This window comes from Mercenaria mercenaria, chromosome 11 (assembly GCF_021730395.1).
Source record: "Mercenaria mercenaria strain notata chromosome 11, MADL_Memer_1, whole genome shotgun sequence".
NCBI classification, from domain to species: domain Eukaryota; kingdom Metazoa; phylum Mollusca; class Bivalvia; order Venerida; family Veneridae; genus Mercenaria; species Mercenaria mercenaria.
The window spans coordinates 42,666,942-42,689,598 of NC_069371.1; the positions used below are offsets into that span (position 1 = coordinate 42,666,942).

Below are 22,657 nucleotides of genomic sequence, written 5' to 3' on the forward strand. Positions count from 1 at the left end.
ACCGACCTTAAATAAATCAGACCTCTTATAACCCGATTGCATCAAACTGAGACTGCTACCATTATGCTTGCTTCCAAGGGTTTTTTAAAATGCCATCAAGTGTTAAATTGCATTTGTTTCGTACTACAGGTAACGGCAGATACAACGAATCTGTTTAACTCATCCTACAGAGCAAACGTCAGTGGTGAAGTATCAGCTTTGATGAAGAGAGACGCTTCGTAAGCATATATCATGCATTTATTCTCGTTATTGAGACCCATCTCGATATTGCGAGTTTTCATTTCGAAAATTTCTTCTCAAATGTCTAGCAGACCGCGGTCTATTTCCCACCGAGTGTTTTGTAGAACACCAGAAAAAAAACGTAGAAGATCGCTTTCTTGTTAAGCAATTCGGCAATCTTCGGACGCATAGAAAGCTCAAAATGGACAACACTTTCCATAAAGTCCGGAGAATGCCGAAAGAAATCTCATACAGTGAATACTGACTACTTTATTTTTGGTCCATTACATGAAGTATGAAACGTTAGTAGAATCTAACGTTTAATTTATGTGTGGTTTTTTTTCCCAAATGCAACTTAAGAACTAGAATCCCTCTCTGTTTGTATTCCTCGTTGTTTCAGAGCGAATAGTATTAATTATGCAGAAGAAATCGTGTTATTTTGTCTTAAAATGAGACAAAGATGTTGTGCAGCAGTCTGTTCAAATGAATTGAAACACCTGTTCTTAAATTCATTTGCCATTAGAAAATATAATGCTTACAAGTGTTTAACGTTAAAACAATGTTACAAGGTTATAATATGTATAAATAAGAACAAAACTGCATTCTAGCACAACAAAAATGGGCCGTTCGGTGACAAAATCTGTTTTAGTGACAAAATATCAAAATTAAGATAACAAGTATTCGTAAAGAACATCTTTTCTACTTTATCTTAAAATTTGAAGAAATTATCTTAACCATTTAAAGAGTTACAATGCTTTTAAGTAGGTCACCACCTGTTGTTAAGCATATTGTGAAAACAGTATGACGTCGGCATGCATGAGATTTATTGCCATTTATGTGACAATTTATGCGCATCACTAATTAAACGTCATGTATTTGAATATTTAGAAACAGTTTAATAATTTTACTGAAAAATAACCTAATCGTGCATTTTTGGTTTTAGCATGTGCCTTTCATCTATACACCACTATATTCTCATGGTCCGTCGGTGCTTTGGGATGTAAGTTGTCATGACAACACAAATAACAATTATTTGTAGAATAGTGTAGAATTTGATTTGCCTAAGATAATTCTAGTATCTAGTTTCTGCATGAACATAAGAACAACTGTTTGTTACAATGACTTTCCAGTATTTTAAACTATTTATTAGGCAATAGTTATGTCATGCACTAATACAGGTTTTCTCATGTGAATAGCGCAAATTGATTTAAATCAATGCTACTGTGTCTTGTTTCCATGCAGCCCTAACAATGGTTTGGTAGGTGCAAGCTGCAAGTACGAATCTCCACACCAGACAAGCACAACGATTTACTGTACAGCAGATAGTAAACTTGATAGGAATGAAAATATGAAGATTAAGATGTATTTTGACGTATCCAGGCAACGGCTGATTCCTGGTATGGATATGAACAAAATGAAGGAGTACGTTCACGTAAGTAATGGCCCCTATTAATGGAAAGTGGACAAATTGATGACGTCATTGAATAAACATATCAAATTAAGAAATTTTAGTTAACCGATGTTTTGTCTTTGAAGTGAGTTGCTTAATATCTGAATAATATTGTAAATGTGTCATGTCAGTTTTCCATTTTAGCTATATAAGAAGTAAGTTCATTATAACAGTTTTGTCAGATAACTTAAGTTAAATTCTCATTACCCTTTTATCTTTTACTTCATCTTTCTTGAACTAAAAGCGTTACATGGATATTCCTACGATGAACTATGGACATATTCAAGAGACCAAACGTAGACTGTTACCATTTTCCTACACAGCGACCTAGTGACCTACTGTTTCCTCCCACACCAACTTCGTGTAAATCATTCTGATAATACTGGATTAATACAGCTATTCTACAAGATGACAGGTGGACAATTTAGGCCCTCCCTGAATTAATGTGTTTTCACAACTTCATCTGCAAACGTATTCAGTCTTTCTCTTTTCGTTATGGTTTTAAAAACATAGAATGCTTACACTGTAGAAACAAAGTATGGTCTAAACTCATTTTTATACATCAAGTACTGTGCATATTACTACATTAATGTAATAACATATTTAGACATTAAACACATTGTTTCGGCCTTATATATGTTTGTCAGTTTGTAGCTAGATACTTGTTATTTCTCATTTTCTTCATGCAAATCATGTATAACTGCCATTATGGAAATACAAAAGAATACAGTTATTTTGTGGCGCGTCTTTATAGATTTAATGTTAAAGTGGATGAAAACATAAACAAATAAAATCGGAAAGAAGAAAGTTATATTTGAATTTCTTTGCAATCGTCATGTTATTTCATGGTCACGTTTTATTGGTGATGGCAGCTAGGGGAGATAATCGCAGGGTGTTTGGTTGGTTTATCTTTTTGATATTTTTTTTCAAATTAAGAACATGCAATTCTAAAACACAGAAGCAACATATGAAGGCGTTTATATTGTTTGCTCCACATTTGATGATAAATATCATTTTATAAATATGCAGTCTACTATGTATTATTAATGACATGTAAAAGTTGTCAATGTTTATAAATTTAGACAAAATCTATAAAATGTTCGGCTAAATAATGTAATAGTTCTTTCGAAACTGATATCTGGCTTGCCTCAAGAGCTTGCCTCACAGTATCTTAGAAACATTTTTATTTCTACTTGCAATTCCAAAACAATATCGCAAAATCCGTGAAGTTCTGCGTCAGTTCGAAACATTTGAAAAACTCTTGAATTATGTATTTAATGGCATTGTTTTCTTATTCAGATTGACTTGGTTACAGACCAGACAAACAAGGATGTCAACATGGACAACAATATGTTTGAGAGGAAGATCCCAGTGAAGCTTAAGTTCCAAGTGATTATACAGGCAGAGTAGGTTTTATTTTATTACCGTAGATTGGGTGATTTCCGTGCAGTCTTTTTAGCGATTTCCTGATTACTGTGGCAACATTATTCGCGAAACTTAGAATTCGCGGAACGAGAGTGCTTATGCTTTATAACATTGTTGGTACTAGATTTTTGCTATGAATATATTTCTTAAGGGATAAAGATTTATTTGTCCATATTTGTAAGGTACGAAATCCTTCATGTTTATTTTCGTTCTGTATTCTTTTAGAAATGTATCTAAATAAATGTTGTCTCTTAATTTATCACAGGTTAATATAACTCTTCCGCTGGCCTTTATGTTACCTATTAAGAATCGAAGAGAATGTCAGTTAAGCAGTTCATTGTAGTCACAATTATTTATTATCATTGTCAATATTATGTTTGAAACAGTTAGTTAGAAATAAAAACCTACATTTGTTTAATGAATTACAAGGTCTAGATAGAAATAAAATAAAAAATAGTAATAATGATAACGTTAATAAAAGTAATTATGTTAATGATAATAATAATAATAATAATAATAAAAAATGATAATTATGATGATGATGATGATGTTGATGAAAATAATTACTATAATAATATTATGTTATTATGAATTATGAATCTGCTTAAATAGGAGGTTTACCTAAATAACTGGTTTAGTAAGAACTATACAAATGTTAATATTTACAGTAAAGAGACATCTGATCAAATCAGATACAAAGCCGACGAGAAGAGTACACGAAAAATAACCCTTATTCACCGCTACTTCCTTATAAATGAGGGGCCAAGTTTTCTGCCAAAGACGGTTGTTAATATCTCAATACCGTTGTCCAAGGATGAAGTAGACTTCGCAATTATCAAGGTAATATTTACATAAATGTTCTATTTTAAAGTAAACTGTTTCATTTCATTGCATAGTTAAAATCAGAACTCTTTTCGGCGAAAACGTATTGTTGAGAATTAGAGAAATGTGGCTATTAGAAAATTGCGAAAAGTTACAATTATAGTATTTTGAAATATCAGGATGTGCAATTAGATCTTAACACATGATGATTTTTCATTTCTACTGCTTTATATTTGGAAAAATCTACTATCAAAATATCATGGACTAAATATAATATAACAGAAATCATAGCAAAACAGATGAACTTTAGAATATTGTGTGGCCTTATTGTATACTTATATTATTAAGGGATGCACTTGAAACTGAAGTTGAATATCTTGTGACTTTAGGAGGTATAGTCACTGTATAAATTCTATCTGCACTACTTCTATTTTTATCGCTTGTGGCTTAATTTAATTTATTTTATTTTCTAGCGTTTATGACCGAGTAAGAGATAATTTTACCCATATTCATTTCATATAACAAAATACCAGGACACGCCGTCTAAGTGTAGTGTCCGCGGTCATGCTCCGATAGTCCAGACAACAACGCCAGCATCAACTACGAAGTCAACGACAAAATTTCCCATTCCACCGGAAACTGAAGTTGGTATGTTTTCAGTATTTAGTCAAAATATTTTATTCTCGTCCATCAGAGGTTCGTCATAATCCCGAGAAGAACATCTGATTTATTTCTTTTCGTTTTCCTGGCGACCATGCGCACTCGTCATTACTACCGGGAACGGATTAAGCCAATCAGTGTTCGCCATTATTCAACAAGTCGAATTGAAAATTTGAAAACTGAACACCACTAAATCGGTCTGTTCTTTATTATGCCCCGCTGAAGACAGAGGGATATTGATTTGGTATTGTCCGTCCGTCCGTCTGGAGCCATATCTAAAAAGTGGTTAGGGATATTTAAATAAAACTTAACATACCTGTTTACCACTATCAGATTATGCGGCCTGTCAAGTTTCAGTTAGATTGCCCAAATAACATCAAAGTTATAGCCCTTAGAAATTTCTAGTGTTAACTATATAGGGTACTATAAATACGGCAATTTCTGCTTCATATCTTGTAATATATTTGACCTAGAACTATGAAACTTAAACTAAATTTAGATCATCAAAATGTGTTTGTACACACACAATTTCGTTAGGATCTCTTTATTAACTTCAGCGTTATTGCCCTTTAATTATTTAAAAATGCACATATCTTTACATAACAAACTAATCAATAAGTAGAATTTCACTTAACTTCTTTCATTCTTTTCTATGAACATTTATTGTAAACATGTTGTAGTGGTGTACCCACACCTGGTCCCCCTACCACCTTGGTCACACACACACACACACTCCCCCTCCCAACACCTCCCCAACCCCACACGAAAAAAAAATCTAAATTTACAATTTTTCAAACGTTCCATGAATATTATCAATTTGCAAAGTTGTACCCTTCCCCCACCTGGCTCCTCCACCCAGTCAGCCCACCCCCATCCTTGAAAACAACTTTTTTTCATTCCCTTTTGAACCTTCCATGAATATTTATCAGCATGTGAAGTTGTAACCACAAGTCAGCCCGCCACCATCCATGTTCCAGGTTTCTTACTTAATCGTGCTCTCTTTTTTTTAAGTTGAAGTGTATATTTTAAACAGAGACACTTGGTGCTAACTTCTCGAATAAAATATTTCGTTCTAGTTACCATAACTCCATATTATTCAAAAAGCTATGCTTAGTAAACGTATTCCATTCAAAATAATTTCAGTCAGGATTAAAACATAACATACATTTATTATGTAAACTTAAATCAATCCTGACTGATGAAATTATTTGCTTCATAGTAACATTCTTTTTGTCGTATATATATTTCTTTGTCATTCCTCACTACAAACCAATTCGGAGGGGGATACCAATTCATCGAATTTGCTCGTTTCTTATAATATTCACTTACTTTATAACTTTCGACATTTTCTAGCATATCAGACTTTCAGAGACTTATATTCCTGAAAAGAACTATATCACTACATTAGAATAGAAAAGAAAAAGGAGATGTTAACTTTTATATATTTATACAAGAAAACTACAGTTCGATAAATTAAAATATAACCTCCTGATATTTCTTCTTTTCGCTTCTTTCAATTTCTCTTTTCGGTACATTGAATTCTTACGGCGCAATTTTTACCTAGCATGTGATAAGAACATGTCGATTTCGATTGAATGCCAAGTGATACATACTAAAACTCGGTAGAGTAAACGAAAATATGATGCTATTGAGAAAAGACACGAGGAAAGGGAAAAAGATTAGCACTGTTTATATCTATTTATATTTATTAATATATTTATATTTGGACTACTTATCTCAAATTTTATTACATTATTTAATGCAATATTTGCGAAATGTGCCAAAGGTTCAACATGGAAACCATTGAAACCATGGAAAACCTACGGTATGCGAGAATGAAATACTACGACGTCGTACTTTTATCTTCAGGAAATCTTATAATAACCTGTCAACCATTCACGGTGTACAAGACGGTTTCTTCAGATATATGGGTTTACACAATAACGTACTGAATATACTTAAAATATGTGAAATTGACAAACCTGCAGTACAAGCTATCACCCATAAACACAATTTACCTAGACTATTTTGAAAGGACTTTGTCATTTCTTAAGCTTAATAAAAGTTCTAACCAGGATCGTGTTTGAAGCAATAACAATATTTTCAATCAAATAAACAAATCAGCGCAATATATTTAATACATAGATATTTGCCTGTCAATTATTTTCTTTCAATTATTACAGCTACCATAAATATATTTAAATCTCTTGCCATTTCAGAAAGAAGACGAAGGGAAGCCGAACAAGAACCGAAAACAGCTAAAAGTTCTGCAGACAAACCACAGGAAACGGCTAAAAACAAAAATATAGTAGATAATTCAAATTTATGTTACAATTATAAAAGAAATAAACAGAATGAATAGTAATAGAAAAGTAAAAAAGTTACGTTCTTAAAGATACACTTATTTAGTTTTTTTTTTTTTTGCTTTTTAAGCTCAAGTGTCAACACAGCAAAAACAAAAAAGTTTACGTCTAAAACATATATTTGGAAAATTTCAATATAGAGTTCGGGACGAGATAGGGATTCAATATAGAGTTCTGGACGTGATAGGGATTCAATATAGAGTTCGGGACGAGATAGGGATTCAATATAGAGCTCGGGACGAGATAGGGATTCAATATAGAGTTCGGGACGTGATAGGGATTGATCGTAATCATCTTTTACAAAATGAATGCTATTTAAAAGGGTTTTTTTCTTTTCAATCTTTAGACCTGTGAAGATTATACATGTGCAATAATTGAATGTGAAGTGCTAAATCTGGAACACAATAAACAAGAGACCATTGATATCACAGTAGACGTTTATGAAAAGGAACTGGCAAAGGAAAAGGTAGATATGTTTTTATTTGGTTATCAGTTAGCTTGGTAATGTAAATTATGAAAATTAGTCGCAAAGTATAAGCATAACATTTCAATTAAACTCAAAAAACCGGAATTGATATTGTCTTTCTTTTGCAGTTTAAAGTTAGCTCTCTAACATTATTTTCCGATTACTTTGATAGGAGGTACGTGAAATACGCTACAAAACGGTTGCTACAGTTACTGATCCCTTTATCTGGTATGGAGGAAAGGTTGTTCCTTGGGATAAAACTGTATATGCTGAGGTAAGTCGTTAGAATAGAGGTAAATCGTTGGTAAAGTGGTAAGTCGTTTGTAAAAAGATAAGTCGTTGGAATAGATGTAAGAGGTAAGTCCTTTGCATACTTTAGATGTACGTCTTTGCTGAACAGGATAATTAAGTAGTTGGCACAAAGATAAGTTGTTGGTAATAGGTAAGTCGTTGATATAGAGGTAAATCGTTGGTATATAAGTAAATCTTTGGTAAAGAGGTAAGTCGTTGGCATAAAGAAAGGTCAGACACATAGATGCACGTAGTTTGTATAGACATAGACTTACACGGTTGTGTCCTTTGATTTTTGCAATACTTACATTATGTGCTTAACACCACCACCTTTCCCTGTGAGCGTGCAACTGAAATAACATTATAAAGTAGATTAATCGCCCTGACAAAAGCACTTCCACTTACCAGTTTGGGTCCGGAACCACGCTTTGGATGTAGAAATCTTTCATGTGAGGAAACCATCAAGCTGACTTAAGGAAGGTCTGGGGTGTACCCCGCTGCCAGACCATGCCTGATAGAATGCAAGGAGAAGCACCTGGGGTCTTCCCCCATCATTAAATGCTAGAAATCCACAATATCTTCTTAATTGTTGATGTGACTCTAAACCAATCAAAAACTATTCTTATTAAAAAATGTATAATAGCGTATAACGTTTAAATCAAGGTAGCGGACGACTTGATTCTCTTAAAAAATACTTAAATTAAAATATTTAACGTTTAAAAATTCAATACATACGTTTCATTTAGATTAGATTATTTTTTTCAATTTAAGATAAGATATTAATAAATAAAATGTTTCAGAAATGGACAACATTTGTCGTTGAGCCCACGTCTGTTGTTTCTGAAGTGAATATATGGATTATTATTGGAAGCGTCTTAGGTGCACTTGCACTCCTGATTATTGTCATAGTAATCCTATGGAGGGTAAGCACTGTCATAATATCAAAAACTTGCTAAGTTAAATCAAGCGCATAAAATTGCTGACAACTTTATTTTGCTTCGAAATATTTGTTTTCATCATTCTGATTTTACACCGTAAGTAAGACACATTTAAACAGAGCAGGAATAATAAATTAAATGAATGCTGTAACAAATGATTGTTTGAAGGGGAAAAAACTGAAATGTTCAGTCAGATCACTAGAATGTCACATGTTATTTGAGTCTTGCTTGTTTTCAACGTTTTGTAACTGCTGATAAATGCAAGTTTCAAATATTATGTTCTACTTTTTTTCTTCAGTGTGGATTCTTTGCACGTAAGAAGCACAGCCAGGTACAGAAATGGAAGAGAGCCAGTCTGTACAACCGCAAAAGCGTCAGGACGTCGTCGCACGAAAAACAACCTTACACTTCTATGGAAGAAAAAGAATTAAATCAATAAACTGTTGCTTTATTCCTCTCAGAAATAATATTTATTTTGTTTTGGGCAACTTGATTGACATTGTGCAATAATGGTAATTTAAATATGTCAGTGTGTTTAAGGTGCACTCGCTATCTTAGGAGTATAGATTCCATAGCATAGCAGTAACAGATGTAACAGCAGTAAAACTGACGTAATTAACAGTAAATTATTGTAACAGCAGATAAACAGATGTAATTAAAAGTAAAACAGATGTAACAGCAGTAAAGCATAATGTTATTTGCAATAAAATTGATGTAACAGCAGAAAAACACATGTAATGAAAAGTAAAACTGATGTAACAACAGTGAAACTTAATGTTATTTGCATTAAAATGGATGTAACAGCAGTAAACGTAATGTGATCTACAGTACAACTGATGTAACAGCATTAACACTGATGTAAAAACAGAACAAAAAGTGTATGTAATTAGCAGTTACACTGAATGTAAATAGCAAACATACAATTGACAACAAAAGCAATTCTTGTTAGAGCAGTAATGATATTTCAGTAGTGTTTCAGCAAAACTTTCAGATGTATGTCTTTCTATTTCACAAGTGTAGAATACAGTAATATTTAGGTGACCGTATTGCATGAATTGCTCTATTTATAAATGTTGAATGAAAGGAAATGCGTGCATATGAGGACACATAATGTTGTATTGTCTAATTTATGGACTGTATAGAATAAAATAAAAAAGTAAAAAAATATTTCTAAAATGTTAATTTAAGTAATTTTTAAAACAGAATTTCAGGTCGATGATTGTTAAATCAAGAAGATTTATTGTTAGACAACAGTTCTGACATCTACATTGTTCAAAACTGTAAACCTAGGAATATGTTTTTCGACCTGTCTATCAACCACAAATAAGAATTCGATCAATTCAAGAAGAACATGTTTATCCGTAGAAGGAAGTATCCTTTTACTTCCTAACTGGAACCTTTTGGCAATATCAGATACTTTTTTTAGTATACTATAAATGTTATGATTCATGTTACTCTTTAACTAAGGGGTATGAGTTGTGTTTTTTATTTATTGACTCTCATGAACATACTTAATCAAACCGAGTCTGCTGTTATGTTTCTTGGTTGCGTTCTATGCTTCCAAAGGGCCCTTTTACAAATTTCATTATTTATCGTGTGCTCTTATGATTTTAGAATAATTTTGTACTTGTAAATATTAACATTATAATTATGTTTGTATGAATTTTAAAGCGACTAACACATACATTGTGAATTGTAATTTCTTAAATAATTGATCATCGAAAGGCAAAATGCCGCCACTGTTTCAAATATTTACATGAAACATAATGGTTGACCAGTTTATAGTTTCCAGAATTACGGGAACATTCGAATTTTTGCAGTTTTTCTTATGAAGTTTTATAAACCGTTAAAACGCTTTATTTTGTAAACATTGATCAATATAGAACGAGACACGACAGTATTTTTAGACGCTATCATCACGTGGGCAGCAAACCAAAAGTTCGCATGTAATTTGATAGGTCAATTTATATACTCGTCTACCGACTTGGGAAATTAGCATTTACTTTGCCTTAGTTAGGTAAGAACCACTATCGTACCGATAACACTACATAAATAACGGACCCTTTCATTATTTAAATACACAAACATCGGTCACTGCAAAATCGAACTTTAGGTAGCGCACAATATTATGGCGTTTAGAAGTGAAAACAAAACAATAACATAAAATTAATTCAATACACTAAGTTTACGATTTAGTCAGTGATTCCTCGTTGGCCGAGCGGTGGTTACGGTGGTTACGGTATTTGTATTACTGTGAAATCATTTAATTTCGTGGGCACGAAATTTCGTGGTTTTGATCAGAACGGCAATTTCGTGGGGATATGAATTCGTGGATTTCAACTTTTAAACATAACATGAATGGGGATTTTACTTGTTTGTTGGGATTAAATTTCGTGGATTGACTCAACCACGAAATCCACGAAAATTAGTCCCCCACGAATATTAATGATTTCACAGTATACATTTTCGTCGATTCCCATTTTTTCAGTTTGCATTATATACTTTGTGTAAGTTTGTTTTTCTCTGGTTTCTAAGTTACATGATTTATTGCTTTGTTTCTTATTTTCGTATATAAAATTGGTAGTATCTATAAATCAGTCAATCCTAAAATTATGGCCGGGTAATGCTTTTATTAAAGTGGGGAATAAGATTGTTATAAAACTTATAAAAGTAACCCGAACAGATCTAAAAATATCACAGGAAAACTTAAGAAACATTTAGATCATATTAAAGGTGGAGTGAATTTAGACATAATTACGTGTAAATTGTGACATATAATTTTAGTGAATATGTTAGATCTAGATTAACTAACTCATTTTGTCTTCATTGAATTGTAGTGAAGAAAAAATTAAAGACAATCTTTAACGGGTCTTGGAATCGAACTCATGACGAATAAGTATAATACGTATACCGTAACCGCTTTCTTATCAGAAATTGTAGACGAATGGTTTTGTCTTAAATTTATTAGGAAAACTACGGTTTTCAACAGAATTTGATGAAAAATACATTGTAAGAACATCGAATAAGCATATAGGTGAATATAGCAAAAGTTTGATTTTTTTAAAAATCTGACACCACGATGTGTGGGTTAGTCGCTTTAATGTAACTTATATTGCGCTATATCTTATGTAAAATACTTAAATTTATAATGTGACATTTAATAATTCACAAGTTTGCAATATTGTGTATTTGGTAATGTTTTTTTAAAAATCTGACACCACGATGTTGGGTTAGTCGCTTTAATGTAACTTATATTGTGCTATATCTTTTGTAAAATACTTAAATTTATAATGTGACATTTAATAATTCACAAGTTTGCAATGTTGTGTATTTGGTAATGTTCGCGGAGGTTTTACTTTCGCTAAAACTCGCCAAAAATGCCGCTCGCGATTTTTTTTATTCTGCATCATTTCCTAAAACACAAACCCTCCTGATTCGCGATTTCCTAACACCGCGAATAAGACTTATAAACATCTAATTGCTAACTAATCCATGAGCGAATATCATACAATTTACTATATATCTTAAATAAAGAAGGTGATAAAAGCAATTATTTATTTGAATGCAGTCGCTTTATTGATAATGTCATTAATTTCTAAATGAAACAGCTAACAATAAAATTCATTCATCGATTTCTGTTTGTCCGCCGAGCCTGCATTTAATAAATTGTAAACATTCAGTTCATTCGTTATTTGAGATATACCTTTTATACATCACATCTCTCTCTCTCTCTCTCTCTCTCTCTCTCTCTCTCTACAAAACAGCAGAATTTGTATACTAACAGTTTCAAACAAATAGTGAGAAGCGATTTGTTTAAAATTTGATCAATTATGGCTATTCATATTAATGAATGATACAAAAGCGTGGCATTTACGTATATCATAAACCATACACCTCAGAGTTGCTTGCCCTATCAGCCACCTCGTTTTAATTTTGCAAGCTTTCATATGTTTTTTTTTTAATTAATATTATGTTCTGAATTTTAAACTTTCAGCGTTAAAGTTGTCACGTTTTTGGGCTTGATTCACAATTTGGGAAGAAAACTTGCAAACTAAACGATAGCCTGCTAGGTACAGCATCCAAACGCTATTCCTAGGCCGTTTTTCGAATTTTGGTCTTGCAGCGTATTTGTATCACGCTATGGCATAATAAATTGAAATGAGACTTTTGTAAAAATACTTTGTTATAGATCATTCCATTAACAAGAGAAAGAAAAGGCATATTAAGTAGCATGTCTGCAAATTCTGTTTAGAACGAACTAGAGTAAACTTAGGTTGAACTAATATCTGTACTCATCGAAACATCTGTCCTTAAAAGCAAACTTAGGGTGAACTAATATCTGTAATCAAAAGTAAAGAAAATAGAATCCTATGATTTTTCAAATCGTTGCATATATTGATTTATGCGCGGATAACCGGAAGCACACAAAATATATGTCTGATTATGACTGCTAGTGAGTACATATCCGACGCAATTTGGTACTAAACTATAGATGAATACTGAATACATTCTTAGTGGCGACTAACAAAATTCGGCTAAGTTTTGGTAGTCGCTACCAAAATGCGCTGCTATTTCTCACCTCGAGAAGGCATTATTGGCAGAGGCGAACATATGGCGAGGAACGACAACACTGTGAAAAAGAAGTATTGTTTTTTTGCAATGGAAATAATTAGTAAATAATATAATATAATGTTTTAACTAGTAATTTGATCTGATGAACTTCATGATGATGATTATGATATTATTGTTATTGATATTATTATTAATATTACTCCTACTATTATTGCTAGTATGACGACGATGGTGATGATATTGATGATGATAATAGTTTATAGAAATAAAGAGAATGATAATTATGTTGATGATAAAAATTGTTGTAACGATGACGACGACGACGACGAAGGTGATGATGATGATAATGATGATGGTGGTGGTGGTGGTGATTGCATGAGATGATAATTAATGTTTGTGATGACGAGTTATTGTGAGAGTAAATGATGATGAATGGTGGTGAAGGTTTAATATGAAGATCTCTGATGATGATGATTATTATTATTATTATAATTTTCGTTAAATGATGATGATCTCCTGGCATATCGACTTTTTGGCTAAAACAGAATGTTCAATGCCAGTAAGATTAGTAATATTGTATTGCAATATAATAACGTTAAACTTTATCAAGTTATTTTGTATAGTTTGACTGATACAGTAAGTGCGATCGGAAGTAAAGATACTAAATAACGAAACTTTTTTAAAGATATGCAAGTGCGGAAGTAGAAGTCACCATATAGGATGCTGAGCAAGAGAAACCGGAAATATATTATTGTTAAATGTCACTAAACATACGTTATAAATTCAGATATCTCTGCAATGTACATATTTGTGTTATATATTTGTGACATTTTTGTTAAAATTTAAACTACGATCAAGGTACTGAAAACGCTTTAAAGTAGGAATAAATGTTCTTTCATACATAAAATATCGGAAATTGGAAAATAAATTGTGTCTAAAACTGTTCAGTCAACTTGGCTTTGCTTGTGCTATTTGGAAAAAAAAATAAAAAAAGATATTTCGCTGAATTTCAATTCATGTAAAATGCATACCCCGCGTGTAAGTAAATATGTTGTTTATACTTGTGCTTTTCTGATGTTGTTCATTTCATCGCAACTTAGGCTTGCTCTGTCATATAATATTGAAGTGAAAAAAGTTGGAATATCTCGGGGTGAGGAGAATTCACAGTACGGATATACTGTCGCAATAATACGAAAGCCAGGATGGAATGACTTTTCCAACTTCTACAAAAAGGAGTAAGTTAACTGTACACTGAAATTACTTTTAAATGTAATCCAACGCATTCCTATACTTTTCTCACCTAAGAGTTTTCAGAGTTTTGGTGCGCGGATTACAAATATATGTATCCATATATTACACAACAATTATTGCTCTGATACGAAGGATTTGCATGTTCAGGCAAGATAGTTATTTCTAAGGCAAATCGTTTGTACTCTACGCTTCAATTAAGTATGTTTAAAAAGTAATTTGACGGAAGTGTTGTTATTTAATCGATTTGATGATTAATATATCTTATATAGTACTCAAGTGTTCAATCTATAGAATTTTGATTTAGAATTTACTCTCTGATTCATTAACATCGAAACATTCATTTTTTCAAAGTTTCTTCTTATTATAATTTGACTTTCTAGTTTCAAAATACAGAAATAATATACAATTTTATTATTGATGTATCTTTTTTATTTTTTACTCCTAAACACACAGAGGCAACAGCATACTTTAATTAATAATTGCTATCATCATCACTTATGGAAATCATATCGCCCCCATCCCCTTCTTGCACACTCCTTCTCCGAGCCGCCCCGATCTATTAGAAATAATGTGAGTCAAATCAACAAATAAACAAGTCAAATGGTTTATCGCGGCCAGACATTTGTACAAACCGGACAGAAGTTGCGAAATTGTCATTTGTGCAGGAAAGAAGCGTTTACCATAATGTCCAGTAATGGACAGGTATAGTGACCATGCACGGACACAGCCAATTTTCTCAGAAGGGGTCCGATCCCCTGCACCTCGCCCCCCCCCCCCCCCCACTCTGGAAATTTTGAAATTTAGCACTTCATTTTTTTGCATTCTGGGGCAGTTTTATGGACTAACCTGTTAAATTTGGGGAAAATGATAAAATCGAGCTTTCTTGAAGGTAAAATTCTTAGTTTCTTTTAGATAAATAATATGAATTATGTCGGGGTCGTATGTAGCTGCAGCCGCATATACTTTACATGCAGTCCTAATGTTGCCTTTTTTGAAAAAACATTTTCTTTCCTTCTTGTCTTCTTTCCTTTTTTAAAGATTTTCCAGAGGGGATCCGGACCCCCGGTCCCCCTCCCCCTCTGGATCCGCGCATGGTGACATATCACGCTTTCTGTTTATGCAGGTAAACTTGTGTTTGGTTAAATTTCAACAGAGCACAATTGTCTGAACAGTGTACAAACTCATTACTGTTTTTTTTCAGGCAAGGGTGGACAAAAAGTGGTAGAAAATGAAAGCAGTAACATTTTTATTAAAAAAAAACAACAATGAAACAAACATTTCCAACATCTTTGGACGGTTCAAAAATCCCATGTTAAACATACGATAAAGCCCGAAACGCGTGAAAATGTTCCGAATGTAAATCGGGGGAAGTAAGCGCTCGATGTATGCGTCTAGACTGATTAAACTGGGCGAGTCTACTTACTTATTACTTGAGGATGAAAAAAAAAAACGTGTTTTTTAAATGTTGCTCTTAAACAAGGGTGGCGGTTGAACTACTAAAAGTACAACAACAGTTAATTCACAACAAATCGTACGGTATGTTTTATAATCAGTAGAAGCTAGTCGTATTTACGCTTATGAGACCTGTTTCACCCACAAGTAAAGAATTCACAGGTCCATCATGAAATATTTTCCCCAACACGTATATACTTGTCCTATTCAAAATGATCATCGGCCGCGATCAATGATATGAATCATACGTTAGAATCAAACAATTTAATTTTCTAACTCAAATATGCATATCAAACAATTTATATGATGCGAATCAAGTACGTAAATCAAAGGAGGAAAGAAGATATTTTACATAACTAAATACTGATAATGACAACGCAAAGCTTAAAGCTTAAGAACGCAGTTCGAAGGTGTACTTAAGAATATAGTGATCGTATATAGTACAATACATATTTATACCTTTTTGTAGGGTTTAATGTCACATGTTTTATTGCCACTTTTCTCGCTTTTTATGTTAAAAGACCCTTGATGTCCCCCGGTCATTATCTTAGGCCAGTAGAACCATTGGCCTTCTGTAAGGCAGATGGATGGTTTCCTCACATGAAGAATTTTACACCCAGTTTTGAACCCACATTATAACGTTTACCGCCTATAATATATATATTCAGAATTACCAGCGGTTTTTGACGGTAACTTCAATGAATTGTAATTGTAAACAGAAAGTAGGCGTTTTATTCATAATTGATATATTGGAGTGAAGTATACAATGCAACTACCATTACGAGACCATCCAAGGGAAGGATAAAAAGTGGCCTCTCAAAACAAATTGTCTCATATGTTCGTGGAACCTTAATAGTAATGTTAAAAATTGCATTAACTTGTTACAGTCTTAACGTTAACATTGTTTCGCACTGTGTTGCAATTTTTAAAGAACATTTACCGTGTCGTTTTGTTTTATCTAGTATTTAATTTTGAAATTGTATAATTTATGATATTTCCTCAAATTCAAACAGAGACAATAGCTCCAACACTGAAACATCATGGTTGCGCCCTGCGAGACTGTTTAAAATTTTCTCTCTACATTCAAAAATAACCATGGGCAGATGCAAAACCTACCTACATTTCCTCCACAGTATGTATGTTAAAAAGTAAAAGCAAAATAAAGAAACTATACCGATGTAATTCCCCTATTTTCAAAAATGTCTTACTCTGCGCCCTTCTGTATAAGTGGTAAATTTTACTTCAAACAGCAAGAAATGACTTATTAAATAAAACAAATCCGCTTTAGTACAGTAAATCAAAAGAGCAGTTTGACTGACTAGAACAAAAATGTAAACACATGTTTGGTCCTTTTGGGGCCTGAACCTACGCCTTCCTGAAAAATTAGTCAAAGTAGGTTTACGGTAGGAATTGAATACTCTTCAAAAAGGAGGTCCACTATAACGGGTCATTACCTTTATACAACCAACATAATTGCGTCTTTTGCAAGTAGGAACTGAAAATTTGGTCTTTTAATATGGTCGAGAGCTCACGGACTTATTGCAAACTGGATATTCAATGTCAAAGGTCAAATTTATGTAAAAAAAAAAAATCACAAAAATTTACATATTTGAAATTTATTTTTATTCTTAAAAAATAGTTTGTTATCATAAGTCACTTATCTTTGACGTTTGATAAAACGGCTGGCTTTGACTTATTGGGATAAAACCTACATTGCTGACCATGCTTGACATGTATACATTAAAATAAATTGCTTACAGTGAATTATAACAACACGCTATTTTTGGACAAAGTAATGAGCAAGTATGCTATATTTGGATATTTTACACAAAAATGACCCCTGACCTTTAATACCAGGTTTGACCTCGACTTATTTTCTCTTCCATGGCATCGTCTAACATATATACAGTAAAATGAACAACGATCAGTTACTGAAATGACAAAACAAATACTTTTAAACAATAAAAATTATTACAAATAGGTGATACTATTGCAACAATTTAGTCACGTTTTGACCTTTGACCTTTGATATAATGGTTGAACTTGAACGTTTTGAAATTATATGTGCATACCAGACATTGCCTAACATTTATACATTAAAATGAACTGATATCATTGACTAATATCTACAAGATATTATTAACAAAGAGCTATTTTTTTCATTCTTTTACTTGAAAATGACCTTTGACCCTTAATATTACATTTGAATTTGTCTGATTTCAGACGATATCTTTATTACTGACATCGTGAGACATATATACATTAAATAAATCACGAGCAATTATCAATAATGATTAAAAATATCTGTTATATTTCAAACAGGAAGTTATTAATGCGATTCTTTCACATAAAATTGACCTTTGACCTATGATATTAGCTTTTACCTTGGCAGTTTTGGGGTTACATCTGCACTGCTGACTTTGCCAGACATACAAACATTAAAACGAATTAACTTCAAAGAATAATTATGTGGAGACATATAAAACAGATAAGAAAAAGTTAAGGTAATATTTTTCTTTCTTTTTTTTGCATGAAAATGAACTTTGACCTGCAATTATCAGGGTTGACCTTGACTTTTTGCAATAAAATTTGCATTTCTGATTTTGGCTGATATATACACATAACTTAAATAAAGATGAGTGACTTATGATAACAAACTATTTTTTAAGGATAAAAATAAATTTCAAATATGTATTTTTTTTTGTGATTTTTACATAAATTTTACCTTTGACCTTGAATATCCAGTTTGCCCTTCATTCCTTTTCGTGGAATTTCTTATTGATGTCATTGCTTGATATATATATACATTTACTGACAATCAGATAGTTACCCTAATTAGACAGTGAAAACACTGGTAGACGTAAACTTTACCCTACCCCCTCATATTTTTACAAGTGAGTTTTACCTCCCCTATCACAAACGTAAGTAAACAAAATATAGATAGGCACGGCTTTGATACTTAAGAAATGCGTTTTCATGGAGGATATGAAATATTGTTTCCAAAAAAGTATAAACTTATTTTGGCCTCAATTGTTGCAATAAAAGTCCATGAGCTCTCGGACCAATACAAGCGGTCTCTCAACAGGCGTAGTCTCTGGAGCATGTTAAAATGTATTTGTAAATGTCACAATGACCTATATACTAATGTGATGTATCAGGTATGTTTTTGGCGGGTACACACAGTACGGACTAACAAAATGGGTAAAAGTCTCGTACACATCATATCTTACATTTTCTCTCGTGGCTACCCTGCACTAAAAGGTAGAGTATGTGTTGATAATATGGGCAAAGATATTTTGATAAACCACTGAATTTAACAAATATCCCCTATATTGTATCAAAAACTAAGTTGGCATAGCAATCTGATATATATTTCGTCATCAAAATTTGTGACCAGTAGCGTATTATTAAAAAAGAAGACACAAGTTATTTGGTAGTATGACAGAAAATGAGTTTACAAAATATTGAATAAGATAATGTTTCCTAGTCTTCATAATTTATTATATTTAAAATATCGGACGTGCTCGCCATTTAAGTATGAACTATTGTGTACCAACAAAATAAGTATTATCATTATCGTAAAATTCGGCTTTAAAAGTGTTAGTAATATGTCATTCTAAAAGTCCAAACTGGCCGTAAAAGGGACTTTATTTGAATTCTAAAGGCCTTTTAGCTTTTAACTTTAGTTTAAAAACGGATAAAGCAAACATAGCCAAAATAGATAGTATGCATGGTTACACGGTGAGGAAATATTACTTTTAACGTTGCATATGAACTTATGCAGTTAAAGCCATAAAGGGAGATAATAAAAAACAAAGGAGTCAATATTACTTTTGCTTTTGTAAATCAAATTTTCAAAGCTTTGAAAAATATAATAAAAATTGCCAACCATAAGAGTATTTACAGCGGTTTTCAGCACGACTGTAGTAGATGGACACAGAATTAATGATAATGACTTGACTGCGCAAAAGAGATCGAAATTATATTTGTTTAAAACTTTCAAACTGTTTCCTGATATTTATTAGTATATCCCTTCTGTTTCATACACACGTATACAGTAAAACGTCTTACTACCAGATCCTCCAATAACCGGAAACTTCCAAGAAACGGACGATTTTTTCCATCCCAATGTTTCTCTTTCTGTTATGAACACTTGACGATATTTTCGAAATATCTGATCTATTTCATTGCAAACGTATTTGCAAAACCACACGAAACGAACAAGTAGATATTTGTTTGAGGGCAAACCTGTGTCTCCGGGGATATTTTAATTACGGTTATAGTGTTTAAAAAATATCAATGATATAGTTTCACATATAAAAATATAATAAAACATAGAATCATTTCAGACTTCTAGTTGGTGCCCCAAATATAACGTTCGACAGCATTAAAAGCCATGGTCAGGTGTTTAGATGTACCATCCCTACAGATAAGAACATAACATGCGAATCACTTCAACTGACTGATGAAAGTAACCTATGTGGTGAGTATTGGTTTAGCTAACAGATATTTGTAAAATGTTAATCATTAATTCATATAGAGACAAAATTATTATGCATCTGTAAAAGGTGTTAAAAAGTAGAAGAAGTCCTTAGTTTTTCATGTTTTAAAATGAGATTCAGTTTCTCACTGATTGTACACCAGCAATACCAACTGCATGTATTTGCAACACAATTATTCCCTTTTTTCCAGATAGGGTGTCAAAGCTCACCGACAGTAAATGCGCTACTGACAGCAGACTCGGTGCAACAATGGAAGTCAACAGAAACTTTCCAGATATTAGAAGAGACACAACAATACCAACAATGCCCATGGTCACAGTACGAGTTCTTTTTATTCTGGTCACGCTATCATATCCATTTCCTCTTTGTTTCGTGTCACACGATTTAACACCCATAAATACTGACATTTTTTTAAATTCCCTAGGTTTGACTTCTTTAATGATTTAGCCTTATTAAAAGTCCAGGAAAAGTTATTGCAGCGGTTGATATCTTAACACGCATGCGCGGAAAAGCCCAAAATGTAGTTACAGTAATTAGCATTCGATAATAAAAAATCAGATTTATGTTTTACTTGCAAATTGTATAAAAACTACAATGTTCTGGGACCCAGTGGGTAAGCAAATCACGTGCCAATGACCGCAGTTGGTCCGAAACCTCGCTTGTGTTACAGAACATATTTTATGTCTATCAGGAAGCCATTCAACTTACTAATGGAAGGTCGGTGGTCCTAAACAGTGCGTACCAGTGGCTGAAATGATGCCCAGAGAGGCATCAGAGGTCTTCCTAAACCACGAAAACCTGAACATTTGCCATATGACCTATCAATATGCTGGGTGTGGTGTTAAATCTGACAAGAATGTCTGTTTCAGATATGTGCACCTGGCTGGAGAAATGTTTTCCCCGAGACTAGCGATAGCAAATATCAGAATTATATGACTGGGATGTGTCTTAAGATGCGAGATGATTTACGACCAATTTATTGTGCCAAGCGAAGGTTGGTGAGCTTATAGTGAAATGTAAGACGTCCAAGCGTCACCGCATCATGTTAAATGAAAAATGCTACAGACAAAAAATATCCTGATTTGTAAGGCTTCTTGTTCATGTTTTCCTTCATAAGTATTCTAGTCTTATCATCCTTATTTTTGCAAAAAAACAAAAACATAAATGCAATTAATTGATTGGTTTCATAAATTTATGTTGATTATTAATAATACTACAATTGCTGCTTTGTTTATATATTGTTTTGTATTTATAAAAGCATTAATTAACTGTGAGTTTATAAAAAAAGATACAGACGTGTGTATTTTGACGTTATCAATCGGATGTTCTCTTATTTTATGTCAACTTACTCTGCAATTCCAGTGCTCAGTATCATTTATTTATATACATGTATGTATATATAATTATACAATTATATATAATATTATCTGATTACAGTTACTGTTGGCCGTTCTGGCCAAACAGAGACACAACAAATGAAAAGGGGAGACCAGTTTTTACATACGCTGAAGGTGGAATGTCTGCAGCATTCACAAGGGTATTATCATGTTTTATCTTGCATTTCAAATTCCCTTCTGTCTTTTATAACCGAATACTTCAGTCAAGTTAAAACAACGACCGAATAATTAGGTTTATCTATCCAAAGGACGATAGAGCTGAAGCATGTCTTAAGGTTTTCCGATTTAGTTCGATTTAGACAAATTCTGCCAACGGTGACAGAGAAGAGTTTTTATCGGTAAAGATTATAAGATTCTTTCACTGATTATAGGTGCAGAAGGGAATTTCCGGCCTCGAGGGTAAATGTAGGAACCTGGTTACCACCTAAACAGTTACCCGAGAACCGGATATTCCCATCTGCAACTATAACCAGTGACAGAATCGTTTCTTGCATACCGATATCAAAATATAATAATAAAAATAAAATCAGTCGAACGGCTTTCTTTTTAGAACTTTTCCTTTTTGTAGCGTATTTAAACAAAGCGCGGGAAATCAACGTCCGTAAACAGGAAAGACTTCATGACGTTTCAAAGACAAATAACAATGTTTAGTTCCGGTTTTGTTTTATCAGTTCCAGCGTAACGTTATGAATTTTTGATAAAATAATGTATTTTGAATCGAGAAATATACTACCAGGAACAAAGAGGAACTGTCAAGGTACTGGAATTTTATTCCGTTTTTCAAAATAAATAACTTCATAAGTCTTCTACATATATTTAGTTCGTAATACGTCATTTAAAGCACGAGAG

General features: G+C 32.7%; 1 protein-coding gene across 4 annotated transcripts in view; it reads left to right on the forward strand.

The window, feature by feature from the left end:
* The window catches only part of LOC123532752 (integrin alpha-4-like), a 51,410-nt gene extending 36,537 nt beyond the window's left edge, over nucleotides 1–14,873 (forward strand). For 3 of the 4 annotated variants that reach the window (XM_053517255.1, XM_053517254.1, XM_053517256.1), the window contains 10 exons: nucleotides 130–218; nucleotides 1,462–1,651; nucleotides 2,969–3,075; nucleotides 3,763–3,934; nucleotides 4,450–4,564; nucleotides 6,796–6,884; nucleotides 7,286–7,405; nucleotides 7,578–7,679; nucleotides 8,497–8,619; nucleotides 8,933–14,873. In XM_053517255.1, the coding sequence (XP_053373230.1) occupies nucleotides 130–218; nucleotides 1,462–1,651; nucleotides 2,969–3,075; nucleotides 3,763–3,934; nucleotides 4,450–4,564; nucleotides 6,796–6,884; nucleotides 7,286–7,405; nucleotides 7,578–7,679; nucleotides 8,497–8,619; nucleotides 8,933–9,073 (1,248 nt within the window). In that variant the 3' untranslated portion in view covers nucleotides 9,074–14,873. The remainder of the gene's footprint in view (nucleotides 1–129; nucleotides 219–1,461; nucleotides 1,652–2,968; nucleotides 3,076–3,762; nucleotides 3,935–4,449; nucleotides 4,565–6,795; nucleotides 6,885–7,285; nucleotides 7,406–7,577; nucleotides 7,680–8,496; nucleotides 8,620–8,932) is intronic. The other variant, XM_045314317.2, reaches the window with a different exon arrangement.
* The last annotated feature ends 7,784 nt before the right edge of the window (nucleotides 14,874–22,657 follow it).